The sequence below is a fragment of the Symphalangus syndactylus genome, chromosome 12 (assembly GCF_028878055.3).
Source record: "Symphalangus syndactylus isolate Jambi chromosome 12, NHGRI_mSymSyn1-v2.1_pri, whole genome shotgun sequence".
Classification (NCBI taxonomy): domain Eukaryota; kingdom Metazoa; phylum Chordata; class Mammalia; order Primates; family Hylobatidae; genus Symphalangus; species Symphalangus syndactylus.
The window spans coordinates 67,247,519-67,266,979 of record NC_072441.2 but is presented as its reverse complement, the minus strand read 5'-3'; the positions used below and the strand labels follow the sequence as shown (position 1 = coordinate 67,266,979).

Here is a 19,461-nt window from a genome sequence, read left to right as displayed (position 1 = left end):
AGGAGCTTGGGATTACAGGCGCATGGCACCACACCCAGCTCATTTTTTGTATTTTTAGTTGAGATGAGATTTCACCATATTGGCCAGGCTGATCTCGAACTCCTGACCTCAAATGATCCACCTGCCTGGGCCTCCCAGAGTGCTAGGATTACAGGCATGAGCCACCACACCTGGCCAGAATTTTCTTTTTTTTTTTTCTTTTTCTTTCTTTCTTTCTTTCTTTCTTTTTTTTTTTTTTTTTTGACAGTCTTGCTCTGTCGCCCAGGCTGGAGTCCAGTGGCACGATCTTGGCTCACTGCACGCTCCGCCTCCCGGGTTCATGCCATTCTCCTGCCTCAGCCTCCCGAGTAGCTGGGATTACAGCTGCCCACCACCATGCCCGGCTAATTTTTTGTGTTTTTAGTAGAGACGGGGTTTCACCATGTTAGCCAGAATGGTCTCGATCTCCTGACCTCGTGATCCGCCCGCCTCAGCCTCCTAAAGTGCTGGGATTACAGGCGTGAGCCACTGTGCCCAGCCCCCAGCCAGAATTTTCTTAATTACTCTGAAAAACCTATTTTATATTCTAACAACTTACTATATGAAAATAAAATCTGGGTTACGTCTTAAGTCTGTTTCCTGCTATGTACGGATTAAAATCAACTGGTCACTGTTTTTAACATGAGTTTTCATAATTTGAGAGGCAATTACTAAAACATGTTTCAGTCTTCTCTGGGGAAGAAATACTTTTGGTCATTGTTATTAATAGTAGCTACCATTTGTGGAATGAAGTAATAGTTTCTTTACATATTTTATCTCATGTATAATGTATGACAACACTAGGAGGTAGGGACTATTATAATTTTACAAACAAAGAAGCTAAGACAGAGGAAGCATAGATTTGAATCAAGGAGCATGGCTCCATGTAGCTTATCTTTTTCTATCATCAACGGTTAACTTTCTCATAAATCTTGATTTTTAGCAGTTTAATCATCTCTTTTCCGTGTTATTTTTTTATCTTCAACAATGGTATTGTCAAAGGTATTTTTGTGTGTTATTTAAAACTAGGCATAGAAAATGAAACTGGTGCCAGATATTGTGCTGCATCCTTTCTGGTGCATTATTATTAATTTTCTAAGTAACTCTGTGGCAGATAGCATTTTCATTGTTTTATAGATAAGGAAATAAATTATACATTGCAAATCACATAAATTATCATACACTGGGGCCAGGACAAGTGCTTGTAAAACATTAACATTTTCTCAGATTAACAGCAGTCTATTCATAACTACTCTCTTCAGGTTTTTTGTTTTGTTTTGTTTTGTTTTTGAGATGGAGTCTTGCTCTGTTGCCCAGGCTGGAGTGCAGTGGTGCGATCTCGGGTCACTGCAACCTCTGCCTCCTGGGTTTAAGGGATTCTCCTGCCTCAGCCTCCCGAGTAGCTGTGATTACAGGCGTGTGCCACCACGCCCAGCTAATTTTTGTATTTTTTTTAGAAGAGACAAGGTTTCACCATGTTGGCCAGGATGGTCTCAATCTCTTGACCTCGTGATCCACCCGCCTCAGCTTCCCAAAGTACTGGGATTACAGGCGTGAGCCACTGTGCCCAGGTATTTCTAAGTAGGTTATTACCAAGCCCTTAATTTATTTGTATGTCTATGCCTTATGGATTAGGAACATTGTAGTAAATTTGGTTCTAAGACAAGTTTTTGAAGAGCCAAAAATTTGTTTTAACTGTTTTAGTGTTGAAAAGAAAAAAAATCCTCCAACTTCTAGCCAACTTCTGCTGTCCAAAACAAAAGTAAAGAAAAAAGGAGCAGCCTCTACATTGTAACACTTTACTTATGGCTCAAATAAAATAAGCATTTACCTTTACCTACCTCTGTGACCAACTCCTCCAATGCACCAGAGGAATTTCTCTCATGCCTGAGGATCTCCTGGCTTTATCATCACAGTTCTCAGATTTTCATTTTCCTCCTTAAGCTTTTGACTATATATCAACAATGCCTAATACAATAGATAATTATATTTACCTACTCTGAAGTCCCTGCTAGAGTTTACTAAATATATTCCAACCTAAATATTTCTTCAGTTTTTTTTTTTTCTTTTTCTGAGACAGAGTCTCACTCTGTCACACAGGCTGGGGTGCAATGATGCAAACATGGCTCACTGCAGCCTCAACCTCCTGGGTTCAAGCGATCCTCCCACCAGAGCCTCCTGAGTAGCTGGGACCACAGGCTCATGCCCACCACACCCGGCTAATTTTTAATTTTTTGTAGAGACAAAAGCTCACCATGTTGCCAGACTGGTCTTGAATTCCTGGGCTCAAGTGATCCTTCTGCCTTGGCCTCCCAAAGTGCTGGGATTATAGGCATGAGCCACCATACCTGGCTGTAAATATTTCTTAACTTTCAGTTTTCAGGTATTACAAAATGACTTATCAGACTTCTTCAATTCTGTCATTATAATTTTGTGTGTTGAAGTCTCATATTAAAAGAGGACAATCTGGTACTTTTTCGATCCCTGTAGATTCTCAGTAGATTCTTCTCTTGGCTCATAATCCTGCTAACTTTCATTCATTGTCTTAGAATACACGTCATCAAAACCCATAGATGTGAATATATTAAGCCAATTAAGTGATCTTTTATAAGGGCTTTTCCGGTTATATTGCCTTTTCTCCCTTTCTTCTCTCTTTTCTTTCTTTCCAAACACTTCCTAAGTTTCTAAGAGGTACCTGGTACTAAGACTATAGATAGGACCAGGAGCTCACAGTGTTTGTTTTTCTCTGAATAATATTTTATAGTCACACTATACTTTTTGTCATGGTGGTTAATTTTGAGTTATAAAACATATGTAATATGCAATGTTTAAATAAGTATTTTTTCTGTAACATCTCTTATGTGTCTTTCCCACCTATCTTAAGAATAGGCAGCATTTATTTTAATGTTCTCTTATTCCTTATTATAAAATGAAAAGCCAGAGTTTTCGAAACCTCCTCCTTGCACACCTAGAAAATTTCATGTGCATGCAAATACATTTTCTACACAAATACTCTTACACTATTCAGACTTTGTATGCCTTCCTTTTTAAAAAAGCTTAATTAATGTATTTCAGAGCTCTTTCAGTATCAACACATAGAGATCCACATAGCTGTACTGTATTTCATTGTATAGATGTAAAATTTTATTTAGCTAGTAGACAGTTTAGTTGTTTCTAACCTTTTATTTAACCTGTGGATATTTAAAAGTGTGTGTGTGTGTCTACATAAAAATCTTCAAACAATGCTGCAAGTGCATCTTTTACTTATATTTCTATGTAAGACTATTTTTGTAGAATAAGTTCCTAGCAGTAAGCTTAATCAAAGAACATATGGATTTAAAATTTTGGCCAGGCATGGTGGCTCACACCTGTAACCCCAGCACTTCAGGAGGCTGAGGCGGGTGGATCACTTGACCCCAGGAGTTTGAGACTAGCCTGGACAACATGACAAAACCCTGTCTCTACAAAAAATACAAAAATTAGCTGGGTGGCCGGGTGTGGTGGCTCACACCTATAATCTCAGCACTTTGGGAGGCCAAGACGGGCGGATCATGAGGTCAGGAATTCAAGACCAGCCTGACTAACACGGTGAAACCCTGTCTCTACTAAAAATACAAAAATTAGCCCAGCGTGGCAGGGCACGCCTGTAATCCCAGCTACTCAGGAGGCTGAGGCAGGAGAACTGCTTGAACCCGGGAGGTGGAGGTTGTAGTGAGCCGAGATTGTGCCACTGCATTCCAACCTGGGCGACAGAGTGAGACTCTGTCTCAAAAAAAAAAACAATTAGCTGGATGTGGTGGCACACGCCTGTAGTCCCAGCCTACTCGGGAGGCTGAGGTAGGGGGGATCATTTGAATCCAGGAGGCAGAGGTTGCAGTGAGCCAAGATTGTGCCACTGCACTCTAGCCTGTGCAGCAGAGTGAGACCCTGTCTCAAAAAAAAAAAAAAAAAAATTTATAACTGCTGCCAAATTGTCCCACAAACAGATTGTAACAGCTTGTTTCTACAAACATCATTTGAAAATACCTCTTTCCCCATAATCCTCATCAATAAATACTATGCTTTATTAAAGCTTTTCATGGCAATATCATGGTTGAAAATGTATGTCTTGTTTATTATTTTAATTTACATTTATTTCATTATGAATTTGGGCAGTTTTCATGCTTATCAACAACTTATAAATCTTTTTCTATGAATCGCCTATTCCCACCCTTTATTCCTTTTTCTGTTGTGCTTTTTCTTCTTGATTTGTAACAGTTCTTTGAATATTAAGAAACTTAGCCTTGTATGTGCAGGTGTGTTTACAAATATTTTCCCAGTTTATTGTTCACTTTTTGAGTTTAATACTGATTTTTAAATTAGATACAAGTTTATATAATCAAATTTCACTTATGACTTCTAGGCCTTATTTTTTACCTTTCTTTGTATTTCTATTTTGCTTTAACTTTTCAAACTTAATCTAGAAATGTTTCATTTATTTATTTTAAAAGCTGCTTTTTGTGTGCGTGTGTGTGTGTGTGTGTGTGTGTGTGTTGCCTGTGCTCTCAGAATTATACAAAACACTCCCTTGGGAAAACAAGATAGCCCCTTATCCCCAAAATACTTAAAATCTGATTGGGGAAAGTAAGAATAGTTCAAAGCAGTATGAGTACTATGAGAATTTGGAGTAAAGAAAAGATCAATATGGACTAGAAGTAGTTTAGAGGCACTTAGAGGCATCATATAAGAGGTAGGCTGACTTGGTAATATCGCTCTCCTAGTTCTCATGTTTTCCTGTTATTCTAAATTTATAGTCTGGTTGGTGTTTAGATTCTTGTTTAGCCCTGTTGGTGTTTGCCTTTGATACTTTATTTGGAATATACAAACAACTATGTGGATATAGAAATAGAATCCACTCTGAACTAGACTTCTTAAAACTGGTCTGAAATGCGATTAGTTTCTAGAATTAGGGATGAGAGGGGAGCCGAGGAGTGAGGTAGGGTGTGGGAAGAAGATGTAGTAGAGGAGTTTCCTCTTTGAGCCTTTTACTCTCTTTTGGTAACTATCCTAACTTGATACAACCAAGTGGTTTGGAGAAAGGCTCAGCAGCTTTATTATCCCTTACTCCAAGTCCCCAGGTTTGTGGGTGTACATTGTTCTCATCCTCATGTACTTCCTACTGTTGGACAATACAAATGGAAACTCCTTCTCTCTTTTCAGGTGAAACCAGTGGGAATGAAAGTGATGCCGAGTATCTGCCAAAGAGTGAGTGAGTCAATGGGGCTGCTCCCGTTCTTGTGATGATCATAGGTTAGGTGGAGTGGCACCTACCTTCATGACTAAGCATGTTTTTCCCCACATGAAGTTCCATTTTGTAGATGATTTCCTTATTTTCAGAGCCTGTTGAGGTTTGGAGAATTAAACAGAAGTAAACACTGTCAGATGTTTGACAGCATTTAAAGTCTCCCATAGTGGAGTGAAGCAAAACAGTATGGTTCTTATAATGGAATATTCTTAGGAGAGTGGTAAAGAGCTGCATGTCCAGACATATATGCAGTAGTTTCCTGGCAGCCAAAACAGAGTGTGTGAATCATCCTCTGAGCAGTAAATATCTGATTTTTTTTTCTTGAGATGGAGTCTCCCTCTGTCACTCAGGCTGGAGTGCAGTGGCGCAAGCTCGGCTCACTGCAACCTCTGCCTCCCGGGTTCAGGCAATTCTCCTGCCTCAGCCTCCTGAGTAGTTGGGATTATAGGCATGTGCCACCATGCCAAGCTAATTTTTGTATTTTTAGTAGAGACAGGGTTTCACCATGTTGGTCAGGCTGGTCTCGAACTCCTGACCTCGTGATCTGCCTGCCTTGGCCTCCCAAAGTGCTGGGATTACAGGCGTAAGCCACCATGCCCAGCCAAATATCTGATTTTTTATAGCCACTCAAGTGTAATTATTTAAGTAACTTTGATATCTCTGACATTGAAAAAGGAAATATCTATTTGTTATTTTAGGCATTTATATTCCAGATTATTGTGCTGTTTACTTTCTAGTAGAATATAGAATGCACCATGCATTTCTGACTCTGTCCAAGCACTTCATGGTGCCTTCATCCTTCATCTAACGATGATGTTTTCTAGTTATCACAGCAAGTTATCTACTTCCTATTTAAGTGACTGACATACTAAGCCATGGAAAAAGTAGAAGACATGCGTTATCAAAGCTGAGTACAGGGCAGTTCCAGTTCCTAATCTGACACCCTAATTTTATGATTAATAGTCTTGTGCTCCCTCCACTGGCCTGAATTGCTTTAGGTGTTTGATTCTGTAGCCTGACTGAAGGTGAAATTTAATAATCATCAGGTTCAGCCTAGATGTGTAAAGATGACTAATTTAGGGCTGTTACTACTGAGAAACAGGACCTAAAATTTTCTTGACTTGAACTCAGCCCTTTGAGGTAAGTAAAGCTTTGCCTAGAGCACTGAATGTACTGGATAATTCCGGGGAGCCATTCCAGAATGAATTTTTTAAAATGCTCTTAATATTTTGATCTATAGTATAACTTCTTTTGGGACCGAATGCGCTATATCAAAAAGAAAGGAAAGACAATTAGAGGTTGAGTCTATCAGTGGCTCAGAATTACACATAAGCAAATCACTGAGACGTGTAGACTTATTTCTTCTGCACGTCCACAGTTTCCTTCAGTGGGGACCACCCAATTGCTCAAAATTTAGAGATAAATGAGAATAGAGGATAGATACTATCCAGTTTTAATTGATATTGCTATGACTGTTTAAATAGTATGCTTCCATAATTTTATTCTTTGGAGAAAGTCAGCTAATGGATGTCTTCTTCCACTTAATTTTTTTCTCTTGCGTCTAGCACTGTTTACTGATACAAGCATATATTCATTGTTAGTAATATGTGGCAAGGAGGGAAGGGAACTGGACAGTTTCTTCAATGTGAGGATAATTTTTATTTTAATTTATCAAATTCACCCCTTTCTGTACTTAGGACTCAATTATTTTATCAAATCTCTGCCCCCTGCCACCTGGCACCCTGTGATTTCATGGCATTCCCAGCAGTAGCATCTGTTGTCAGTCTAGTGCTTTTTGGTGACATTTTCCGTGTTTCCTGGTGTGATGCCATGAAAGATGGGATAGCATAGATTATTTGTTGGGACATACATAAGTATTGGTTGGGACATGGAATGTCAGTCCCATTGCTGGCCAGAAGTGGAGTGAGGCCCCTGCACACTTTTGAGGGTCTGCACTTATTCCCCCTAGTATGTCACAGCCCTAACAGGTATGTCTATGTGGCAGATGCTGGTTATTCAACATTCATTCAGCAGTGACTGTGTGAAGATTAATCCTGTGTGGGTCATGACCTCTGGGTGCTGGAAGGAAGGTAGGGCTACGGAGAAAAAAACATTGCTCCATGATTTCATTACAGATCGCCATAAACGTTTAGCACAACTGCAACAGTCTTCCAAGAGGAATCCTCACTACCAGACCTTGGAGCGGGATCTTATTGAATTACAGGAGCAGCAGCTGTTTGAACTTTTTGTGGTGGTGTCTCTACAGAAGAAACCATCAGGAATAAGCTATATTCCCCAGGTCATACAACAATTCCCTGGCAAGGTAGGTACAAGGAGGCCAAGAGGCATTCAGGAATGTTTCTGTGTCTCTGTGTACATTTATTTCCTGTCCTCTTGGTTTTTGTTATCTCAACCAGTTTTTACCAATACTGTACTTGTGGTAGGATCTGGTGGCTGAAAACATCTTATGTTAGGCATGAGCTGCAACCCAGCAAAACAAAGCAAAACAAAACAAGCTCATTTTCCTAGTTAGTTTTTTTAATTTTTGGCTCTGCCATTTAATAATCTTTAACAAGTTACAAAACTTTAGTTTCCTCATCCTTAAGGAGGGGAATAATAAATGTGACAGAATAGGGTAGTGATTTAGAGCATGGACTCTGTGTGAAAGCTCTGCATTTCCCACTTACTAGTTCTGTGACTTTAAGCAGTTACTTCTCTTTTTCTTTTTTTTTTTCTTTTTAGACGGAGTCTCGCTCTGTTGCCCAGGCTGGAGTGCAGTGGTGCAGTTTCGGCTCACTGCAACCCTGCAACCTCCACCTCCCAGGTTCAAGCCTCTTGAGTAGCTGGGACTACAGGCACGTGCCACCACGCCCAGCTAATTTTTATATTTTTAGTAGAGACAGGGTTTTACCATGTTGGCCAGGGTGATCTAGAACTCCTGACCTCAAGTCATCCACCCACATCAGCCTCCCAAAGTGCTGGGATTACAGGCGTGAGCCACCACGTTGTGTCTTAGTTGTTTAATTTGTAAAATGGGGGAAATCACAATAGCATCTACCCCTCTGAGTCATAGTGAGGATTAAATAAGCTAATTTATACAAGGCACTTAGAACAGTGTCCGGCATATAGTAAGCTCAATATGATGTTATCCATTATTAGTAAGGATTTAGTGAGATAATGTATATAAAGTGCCAATGCCATCCCTGGCACATAGTATGTACTCGATAAATGGTAGGTATTAATTTTTGGTAGCCATTATTATGAACAATAATATTTGGTTTCTCTACCTTTTTTTAAAAAATTGTTCATTCATTTAATCAAATATTTTTAAAATACCTAATATTTGCCAGGATTAGATGATGGGAGTACTACTGAAAAGATCTTCTTAGTCTCTGTTTCACAGAGCTTATTGAGCCTGTGAACCAGTTAAGCCCACAGACATGGTTGGGTTTCTTTTGCTTTGCATAGTGTTTGTGTAAAAGTAACAACAATAATTTTGTTGCCAACATTTAACAATCAAATTTCACATACAAATCTGTATTTCTGCCTTTTCCTGAGAAACTGGAAAGACTGCCAACACAGCCTGCATTCCTAAGTGTCAGGAATGGGTTGAAGCTTAATAAGGAGCAGGACTTCAGAGCAGGTGACCAGTGTAGTTACATAAGGCCCTCACTCAGAAGGGCCCTGCGTGTAGGGTTTAATGATCTGCAGTCACCATCTTGAAATGCTAAATAATTTTATCTTTGAATTTGTGTTTTGTAAATGAAGTCTGATAGGAAAACTGGGCATGTGCCAAGGTCTTAAAGCCTGAGTTCATGCATGGTGTCAACTTCTGCTGCTTCCCTACGATGAGTTCTCTTGTTGTCCTGTTCTCCACTGCCTGATTCCCTGGGCCCTAGCAAGTTCCCGTTCGACCCCTACTCAGTGACTACTGCCACTTTCTCCCCCTGGCTGGGCACAGGCATTGGGAGGGTTAGGGTCAGACCAGCATTGCCCTGCAACATCTCCAGGCAAGGCATGGGGCAGCTTTCCCTGGCCTGGGCTGGTGGTGCCACTTCTGGGTGACTTTTTGGGGATTGCTCAACTGCTGTGGGTTGGAATGGTGGCCCCCATGGGAAGGGGAGATGCCTGGCTTAACTTCCCAACCCCTAGTCGAAACACAGAGTCTCAATTCTGCAGCTACCCAGAGAGGAAACCCAGCACCTTGTGGGCTACTTGTGTACCGGATTGCAGACTGCAGCACCTGGGTGTCTGGGAGAGTCTACACTCATCCCCCAGGATCCTCATGTCTGAGGGAGTGTGACATTAAATAGCAAATAAAAACTCCATTACAGAGGCCACAGAAGAAAATATGTTTTATATTTAATTTTTTCTGCTTTTTGAACAAGGGGCTCCACATTTTCATTTTGCATTATGCTGTCTGAATTATGTAGTTTTCCTTAGTAAGCAGTGATCCCTTTAATAGGGACATTTACTCACTCTCCTGCTTATTACTTGGACCACTTTTTTCATTTCCGTTATCTGCTTGGCCACTTTAGGACTTTTGGGTTTATAACCCTGAGTTACATGTTTCACTAAAAAAGCTGGTGAAGTACAACTGTACTGGAATCTAAGAGACATTTCCTGCATGGATTCTCATTTTCAAAAAGTCCTCAAAAATATCCCTACAGTAAAAAAAAAAAAAAAAGAAAGAAACCCCTACTATAAATAATCAGTAAGTTTAATTTCTCATAAAATTTCTCAATGTAGCCTGAAAGTACAATGTCACAGCACTGTTAAGTGACCCAGAATGGCTACATAGTTTTTTTTAAGAAATTAAAGGAGCCGTGCAGTGGCACATGCTTGTAATCCCAGCTAGTTGGCCAGCTGAGACACGAGGATCACTGGAGCACAGGAGTTTGAAGCCAGCCTGGGCAACATAGCAAGACCTCCTTCTCACAACAACAAAAAAGAAATTAAAGGGGAGATCATTTTTATTAGTTATCTGAAGGCAATATGGTAATTAGACTTAAGGGCTTGTTTTTATAGAGGACAGGTCATACTAATTTCTAAATGTCTGGTTTACTGAAATTTAGACTGTCATATAAGTACAGTACCAGATTTATGCAAAAGGGTCTTCTATGCTAAAATTTTACAAGAAGTTGCAAACCAGCAATTAGGTACCAAAGATTCTATACTAAAGGAAATGATTATATATGGGGTGGATTCTCAAAATAGTATCTTTTATTTTTTCTTTTTTTGAGACAGGTTTCTCTCTGTCACCCAGGCTGGAGTGCAGTGGTGCAATCATGCCTCACTGCAGCCTTGTCCTCCCAGGCTCAAGAAATCCTCTCACTTCTCAGCCTCCCGAGTAGCTGGGACTACAGGCATGTGCCACCACACCCAGCTAACTTTCATATTTTTTGTAGAGATGGGGTTTCACCATGTTGCCCAGGCTGGTCTCCAACTCCTGGGCTCAAGTGATGCGCCCACCTTGGGCTCCCAAAGTGCTGGGATTACAGGCATGAGCCAGTGCATCTGGCCGTATCTTTTCTAAATAACATTCATCTACCATTTCAAAGCTTCTTTGATTATTGTTTGGAAAGTGTCTTGAGCTGACCAGGTTTCCCACGGTTCATAAAAATACTGCGTTCCCATTAGTGTGTGAATCCTGAATTAAGATTTTACCTCTTGATAGGAAACTTTTCACTAATCTCTCTTAGAGTAGATGCTGAGATATCCACAGATACCATTTCTAAGTAAAAACAGGATTCTTTTTTCTTAGTAACTCTGTTCTCAGTGCATCTTCAGTGATTTCCAGAATTGACTTTTTAATTTTGTTAAGCAGTACAAAACCATGCTGAGGCTTATCAGCAACTGCTCAGGCTTATCAGAGACCTTTTTTCCTGAGATGAGGCTGAGTTTTTTATTTCTATTCCCCACTTGCATAGTATAATTTAAGTCACCTATGGTGTTATCTTTTTCAGGATGATCATGGCTATAAGCAGTCCAAAGACATGGAAGAGAGGCTTAAAGTTATCCCAAAATTTTGCTTTCCTGATTCAAAGGACTGGATGCCAACCTCAGAACTCAGGAGGTAAATGGGCTAATTTATCTGATTTCTATTCATTAGAACTGCAAAAATAAATCAGAGTATTTGAGAAATGGGTAGAGCCATTAGTGAAGCTATGTGAATACTGTGGCAAGTCAAGGATGTGGTGGGAGGAAAGGAAGAAGCAGAATTAGAACATTTCCTATGTGGGGCTTAAAAAAAAAACATGGAATAATTTCAGTGTCAAAAGGAAAACAAATTTGAGAGTCTCTTCAGTTTGCCAGTTCTACAAAAAAAAAAAAAGTTCTATTTTATATACAATCAGAAATGCTCCCAAGTGGACAGAAAATGAAAAAAGACTTGGATTTTGAGACTCAACCTAGAAACAGAGATAAAACAGAGCAATATCTTCATCTTCATCTTCTTTCTTCTTCAAATTAACAGAATAATCCACAGCCCAGCTTTTATGTTCCTCTGTGGAACCTGTACAAAGGGAGGCTCCAGTTTGGGAAGTGTAGTATATTAAGAAAGGAAGTATTAAAGAATTTCTTCCAGGTGTCTAGAGGAAATTACTACTTTTAATTAATAAACTATCATAATCTCTGAATTCTGCTTGTAAATATTAATAGATGCCTGCTTTGTTCAAAACTATAATTATTGATGATGCCATTTAGTTTGAAAAGCTTGATTCATTGAACATATCACATGGTAATTACCTTCTGGATAATAGCCTCAGCTGTTGCTTAAATAGCTCTGCACTTCAACTTCGTGTTGCCTCCAGACTAAGCTACTATCTCTCATAAGCAGTTTAGCCTGATTGACACTCTCATCTCTCAGCCATCACTGTTGATGCTCTTGTGTTGTCAGTTGCACTACTACCTTTATAAACAGCGCCTTTCATAGTGGCCTGGCTGCTCTGTGGCTGGATTTTCCCCACAACGAGTTATATATGTTTATTCTAGAGTATTTGGGAAACACAGAAGAGTAAATAAAAAGCAGAAATTACAGATCACTGGCAGTCTGGTTACTCAAAGGTAATCACTGTAAATATTTTGTCATATTCCCTTCCAATCTTTATTTTTAGCCAAATACAGACATGTATATATTGTTCACGTTTGGATTTAGGCCAGGTGCAGTGGCTCACACCTGTAATCCTAGCACTTTGGGAGGCTAAGGTGGGAGGATCATTTGAGGCCAGGTTTGAGACCATCCTGGGCAACATAACAAGTCCCTGTCTCTACAAAAAATACCAAAAGAACTAGCCAGACATGGTGGTGTGCAGTAGTTACTCAGGAGGCTGAGGCAGGAGGACCACTTGAGCCCAGGAGTTCAAGGTTGCAGTGAGCTATGATTGTGCCACAGTACTCCAGTCTGGGCAACAGAGCAAGACCCTGTCCAAACAAAAATAATAATAATAAAAGGAAGGAAGGAAGGGAGGGAGGGAGGAAAGAAGGAAGATAATAAATATGTCTTCAGAAAATTAAGTTCTGTTCAGTGAGACCCAGTCTCTTAAAAAAAAAAAAAAATTGTACTTGGCCAGGTGCTGTGGCTCATGCCTATAATCCCAGGCCGAGGCGGGTGGATCACCTGAGGTCAGGAGTTTGAGACCAGCCTGGCCAACATAGTGAAACCCCGTCTCTACTAAAAATAAAAAATTAGCTGGGTGTGGTGGCACATGCCTGTAGTCCCAGCTACTCAGGAGGTTGAGGCAGGAGAATTGCTTGAACCCAGGAGGCAGAGGTTGCAGTGAGCAGAGATCGCACCACTGCACTCCAGCCTAGGCGACAGTGAGACTCCGTCTCAGAAAAAAAAAAAATGGACTTATTTGATTATTGAGTCTGAGTTTCTTTCTTGGGCATATTTAGGTTTTCATTTTGTAAATTATCAATGCATATCTTTTGCCCATGTTTCTAATGAGGAGTTGACATTTTTCCTAATAATTTTTACATATCAAGGATATAATTCTTTGCCTATCACTGCTCTATATAGCCTCTCAGAAATAAAGAGATGAATTTGGAACTGAGAAATGACATATCAAAAGTCTTTGTAGCTTACCTATCTGTTTGACTAAATTGGGCATTCAACAAAAGGAAAATAAGGCCAGGCGCAGTGGCTCATGTCTATAATCCCAGCACTTTGGGAGGCCGAGGCAGAAGGATTATTTGAACACAGGTGTTTGAGACCAGCCCTGTCAAAATAATGAGACCTTATATCTACACAAAATTAAAAGATTAGTGGGGCATGGTGGCACACATCTGTAGTTCCAGCTACTTGGGAGGCTGAGGTGGGAGGATCACTTGAGCCCCAGGAAGTCAAGGCTGCAGTGAGATCTGTTTGCACCACTGCACTCCAGCCTGGGCAACAGAGTGAGACTGTCTTAAAAAATAAAAATAAAATTTAAATGAAAAATAACCCTGATTAATACCTAGAGTGGATGAATAAGAAAACAAAAGGAACCAACATCAACAGCTTATCTCATACCTATTCTCTCACTCCAGTACAAGGCAAGATATTCTTAAGGCCTGGGCATTCCTTAGGAGGAGTGTGACTTGCACTGAATGTAATATTATGCCTCCTCTTAGATCACTTGAAAACTTGGACTCTAGTTTTCAATTGTTTGCTCCATGGAGAATGCCATAGGTAATTGTTTGGATCCTAAACTAACTATTGGCTCTTTTTTCAGTGAAACATTCTCCTTTGTCTTGACTGGTGAAGATGGAAGCCGGTGGTTTGGTTACTGTAAGAAGCTCTTGGTAAGTATCAGATTTGTGTTACAGACAGGGTTGGTCAAGGAACAATTGAGTCAGAGTAGGAACTTCAGAAACACTATCTCTAGATGAGTTTGAGGGATGCTCAATGATCTGTGTATTAAGGAAGCTGTATTAGCTTTAAACAGCAAGAGCAAGGTGGGGGTTAACCATAGAGTGTTCTAGAAGAGAAGGGGTATGGATTTATTTTATTTGTTTATAATAGAGGAAGTAACTGATGACATAGTGGCTGAATCTCAGTCTGGATATATTTGGAATAGAATACAATGCGCTACCTGAAGGAGCTCTGAGTTACTCACCAACCATATTAGGGCTTTTTTCTTGCTTGGGTGGCTTCACTAAACCTAGAATAAAACATGCTACTCTGCCTGGCCGCCCCGACTGGGAAGTGAGGAGCGCCTCTGCGCGGCCACCCCTTCTGGGAAGTGAGGAGCGCCTCTGCCCGGCTGCCCTGTCTGGGAAGTGAGGAGCGCCTCTGCCCGGCCACCCATTGTCTGGGATGTGAGGAGCGCCTCTGCCCGGCCACCCCGTCCGTCCGGGAAGTGAGGAGCCCCTCTGCCCGGCCGCCACCCCGTCTAGGAAGTGAGGAGCGTCTCTGCCTGGCCGCCCCATCTGGGAAGTGAGGAGCACCTCTGCCTGGCTGCCCCGTCTGGGATGTGGGGAGCGCCTCTGCCCGGCTGCCCCGTCTGGGAGGTCTACCACAGAGGCCAGAAGCAATGTGGGGGCTGGACGTGGTGGCTCACACCTGTAGTCTCAGTACTCTGGGAGGCCGAGGCAGGTTGATCGCTTGAGGCTAGGAGTTCGAGACCAGCCTGGCCAACATGGTGAAACATATGAAAAATACAACTGACAAACCAACCAACCAACCAAGCGACAACAAAACAGGTCTACCCTGGAGTCATACTCTAATTTTTTCTATTTTCCTCCCTTTCTGATCCTTTATCCCACTTTTCTTTTTCTTCCTCTTCCTTCTCCTTCTTTGTCAAATAGAGGATTGAGTTATTATCATTGATCCATACAAAGTCCCTCTCTCATTTATTTTCTTTAATTCCCACCCCCCATTTCTATTCCCCATCTTCCCATGTGCAACCTTCCTAATATGTTTGATATGCATCTTTTTGTTTGTATGTAGTTTTAGAAAATGTTTATTGTTTTGTGTGCAAAAATAATAATAAAAAAACAAAAAAAACATGCTATTATTTTTAGCACTTTTCATATCTTTCAGTGTTCACTGAAGATGAGAGCCTTGGTTACTGCTCCGTTCTAAAGAGTAGTAAAAGATATTTAATAGTCCAAATTAGTGTTAATAAAAACGTATGCGGCTTGATTTTTTTGTTGTTGTTGTTTTTATCTTTTAGCCAGAAGGCAAAGGAAAGCGACTGCCTGAGGTATACTGCATGGTTAGTCGCCTAGGCTGCTTCAATCTTTTTTCAAAGGTGAGTGGAGAATGAGCTGTATGAAAAATGGTGTCCTTTTTGAGCTCTCAATATTAAGTGGCATAGAGTTTAACATGTTACTTCAGAAAGGTTCCCTATTAGTAAACTAGGAACTACATGCCTGAAGGCTTAAACTTACATGTCTAATCCATTTGCTGTTGCTATATCAGCTTCAGTTTGGTTTGCTAGATCTTTCAGCTTAAGGGAGAACATAGTCCAAAGCTTATCTTGTCTTGTGTCTTTCTTAGACTAAATTGCAGGATATCATTGTCACTGTCACCTTTTTTGCCCCTCCCTTAGTGAGCCGAAAAGGGGCTTCTCCTTTAAAAATAAGTTGATTTATGTTAGTAACTTTTCTTCAGGGTATAATGATACCTCCCAAGAGATATGATGCTTATTTAACTTTTATTGATTGCAGAAGCTTATCTGTCTTAAATTTTATTTAGGTTATTTTAAAGTCTGTACACCAGGTTTGGCAGTTCTTGTAATAGCATTCTTTTATGTTTTTTAACTTAGTCCATAATAAAATAACACTTTGCGTGTGTAGATTCTGGATGAAGTAGAGAAGAGAAGAGAAATGTCTCCAGCCCTTGTTTACCCATTCATGCGAAGTGTCATGGAAGCTCCTTTCCCAGCTCCTGGACGCACCATCACAGTTAAGAGTTACCTCCCTGGGGCTGGAGATGAGGTAAATTAGCTCATTTTGAAAAGATTTGATAGCCACTAAAAAGCAGGACTTACACTAGTAGGCAGTTTCCAGAGCCCAAGGGGATAGATTTCCCTTTTCCATAAACTGTAAAGAATATGTTTTATTTCCATAAAGCACTGGAGAAATATCCAGTTGATCTGTGACGTAGTTCTTCCTAGACCCAGGACCCAGAGATTTTCTACCATACATAGACTGAGTCCCTTTGTAATGACAATTTCATGTGATAAATGAAGACTGTATATACCATTGTCAGAAGGAATAAAGGATCTTGATTTACAGCACAAAAATAAACTGTTGGGTCCTGGCATTAGTATAGGAAGCTTCACAGACCCCGTGTAGCAGACCTTTCTTGAATTTAACTTATATAAGAATAACAGGATCCATAGCATTGGCACTAGGGATTGTTTTCCAACATTAGCTCACCTGATTCAACTTCTTGCATTTCAGTCCATTGAACTCTGCCGACCACTAGATTCCCGATTGGAACATGTTGATTTTAAATGTCTCTTTAAGTGCCTGAGTGTGTGTCATCTCATCCGGGTCTGTGCCTCTCTCCTTTTGGAGCGTAGGGTAATCTTTGTTGCCAACAGCCTAAGGTAAGAAATAAGTGAAATATGTTACTTCACACTGGTGTTTTATTTGTTCCAAATTTTAAAATTGGGGCATTTTTTTTTTACTATTATACTTTAAGTTCTAGGGTACATGTGCACAATGTGCAGGCTCATTACATATGTATACATGTGCCATGTTGGTGTCCTGCACCCATTAACTTGTCATTTACACTAGGTATTTCTCCTAATGCTAGCCCTCCCCTCATCCGCCCACCCCACAACAGGCCCCGGTGTGTGATGTTCCCTACCCTGTGTCCAAGTGTTCTCATTGTTCAATTCCCACCTATGAGTGAGAACAAAAATTTGGGCATATTTTTAAAATGTAGGATCAGTCTCTCAATTATCTAGTGGTATATAGTGGCATGGATAATTTCAAATGGTAAATCATCAAAAAGCCACTTGCATTAGGCTATACCAATGACTTTTTTGGGTTGTAATAAATTTCCCTTTTAAATGCATTTTGCTTACCCTATTGTCAAAAGTTGGTAATACTTTTCTAAGTACACTAATTTTTTGCATGAGAAATTGTGGAAATGAGCTGGATTAACATTGAACGTTTTCAGTAAATTAAGTTTAAATTTTAAGTAAAATGTTAAATTAATGACTGTTTGCATAGTTTTTAATCTATGATCACTAAACAGCATCGATTTTTAATTCTTTAACATAATAATTGAAATGTCCTCCTTATGTTACTCTATATATGACACCATTTGTTTTCTCCTCTGGCTAGCACCCTGTCAAAATGTGGCCATGCTGTGGTAGCTACACTGTATCCATTCACCTGGCAGCATACCTATATCCCGGTCCTGCCAGCATCTATGATTGACATCGTGTGCTCACCTACTCCATTCCTTATTGGAATCCTGTCTTGCTCCTTACCACAGCTCCAGGACCTACCCATTGAAGAGGTGAGATGGAAGAATGGAACCTAATATTGGAGCATTGAGAAGTAAAAATAAGTGATCTTAAGAGTGGTGGAATTGTTATTAATTTAGTTGTTACTATTTTATGCTATTTATAATATTTCTATTAAATTATTATAATATTGCTCTTTATAATATTTCTAGTATTAAGATGTGAAAATTCGATAGTACACATAAATCCAAAGCTGTATCTTATTTACAGTAGTAACCTTGGGCTCATTCTTGTGTTATTCTGAAGCGTACACTACTCTGGATTAACTTTAAAAATTATTTCAAGGCCGGGCATGGTGGCTTATGCCTGTAATCCCAGCACTTTGGGAGGCTGAGGCAGATGGATCACTTGAAGTCAAGCAGTTTGAAACCAGCCTGGCCAACATGGTAAAACCCCATCTCTACTAAAAAGACAAAAATTAGCGAGGCGTGGTGGTACATGCCTGTAATCCCAGCTACTTGGGAGGCTGAGGCAGGAGAATTGCTTGAATCCGGGAGGTGGAGGTTGCAGTGAGCTGAGATCGTGCCACTGCACTCCAACCTGGGCGACAGAGGGAGACACTGTCTCAAAACAAAAACCCAAAAAACCTTATTTCAAATATAACACACATATAGATAAGTGGTTAAAGCAAAATGTACAGATACATAACCAGCATTAGAATGGAATGGAAATATTACCACAATGGAATCAGTGCCAGCCCCCTAGAAGTCCCCATCATGCCTCTTTCTGTTTCCATCCCCATCCCCCACCAAAGGTACTCAATATCTTGACTTTTATGGTATTCATTTACTTGTTTTTTCTTTATAGTTTTACCCCTAGGCATTCCTCCCTAAGCAATGTAATTCAGCTTTGTCTGGTTTTAAGCTTGATATAGATTCATATGGTATATATATTTTTGCCTGGCTTCCTTTTCTCAACATTATATCTGTAAGATTCATCTATGTTGATGAGATCATCAATAGTCTGATCATTCTAATTGTATATAGGATTCCATTGTGTGAATGTACCACAATTTTCTTATCCATTCTACAGTTGAACATTTGAGTTGTTTCCAGTTTGAGGTTGTTACGAATAATGTTGCTATAAATATACATGAACCTCAGTGCATACACGCATGCAGTTCACTGGGTATATACTTGGAAATTGAATTGCTGAGTCATAGGGTAAACATATCTCCAACTTTAATAAATAAAGTTAAATTGTTTTCCAAAGTAGTTGTGCCAATTTAAATTCCCTTCAACAGTGTATGAGAGTTCCTGCTGCTCCATGTCTTCAACATCACTTTTTATCATCAGTTGTATAACTTAGCCTATCTGGTGGATGCATAGTGTTATTCATATTGTGGTTTAGTTTGCATTCCTTGATTCCTGTTGAGGTTGAGCATCCTTCTATTTATTGGTCTCTTGAATATCATCTTTTATAAAAATCTTTGTCTCTTTCCACTACATTGTTTACTCTCTTACTGTTTTGTTTTGTTTTTGAGATGGAGTCTCAATCTGTTGCCCAGGCTGGAGTGCAGTGGTGTGATCTCAGCTCACTGCTACTTCTGCCTCCCAGGTTCAAGCAATTATCGTGCCTCAGCCTCCCAAGTAGCTGGGACTACAGGTGCATGCCACCATGCCCAGCTAATTTTTTGTGTTTTTAGTAGAGACGGGGTTTCACCATGTTGGCCAGGCTGGTCTCAAACTA

At 40.1% G+C, this 19,461-nt stretch overlaps 1 protein-coding gene across 8 annotated transcripts in view; it reads left to right on the top strand.

The window, feature by feature from the left end:
* The window catches only part of DENND2C (DENN domain containing 2C), an 86,484-nt gene that overhangs the window by 54,576 nt on the left and 12,447 nt on the right, over positions 1-19,461 (top strand). For 7 of the 8 annotated variants that reach the window (XM_063625818.1, XM_063625823.1, XM_063625817.1 and 4 more), the window contains 8 exons: positions 5,218-5,262; positions 7,438-7,625; positions 11,269-11,378; positions 14,017-14,086; positions 15,460-15,537; positions 16,085-16,225; positions 16,694-16,842; positions 17,588-17,765. In XM_063625818.1, coding sequence (XP_063481888.1) covers positions 5,218-5,262; positions 7,438-7,625; positions 11,269-11,378; positions 14,017-14,086; positions 15,460-15,537; positions 16,085-16,225; positions 16,694-16,842; positions 17,588-17,765 — 959 coding nt within the window. The remainder of the gene's footprint in view (positions 1-5,217; positions 5,263-7,437; positions 7,626-11,268; positions 11,379-14,016; positions 14,087-15,459; positions 15,538-16,084; positions 16,226-16,693; positions 16,843-17,587; positions 17,766-19,461) is intronic. The other variant, XM_063625824.1, reaches the window with a different exon arrangement.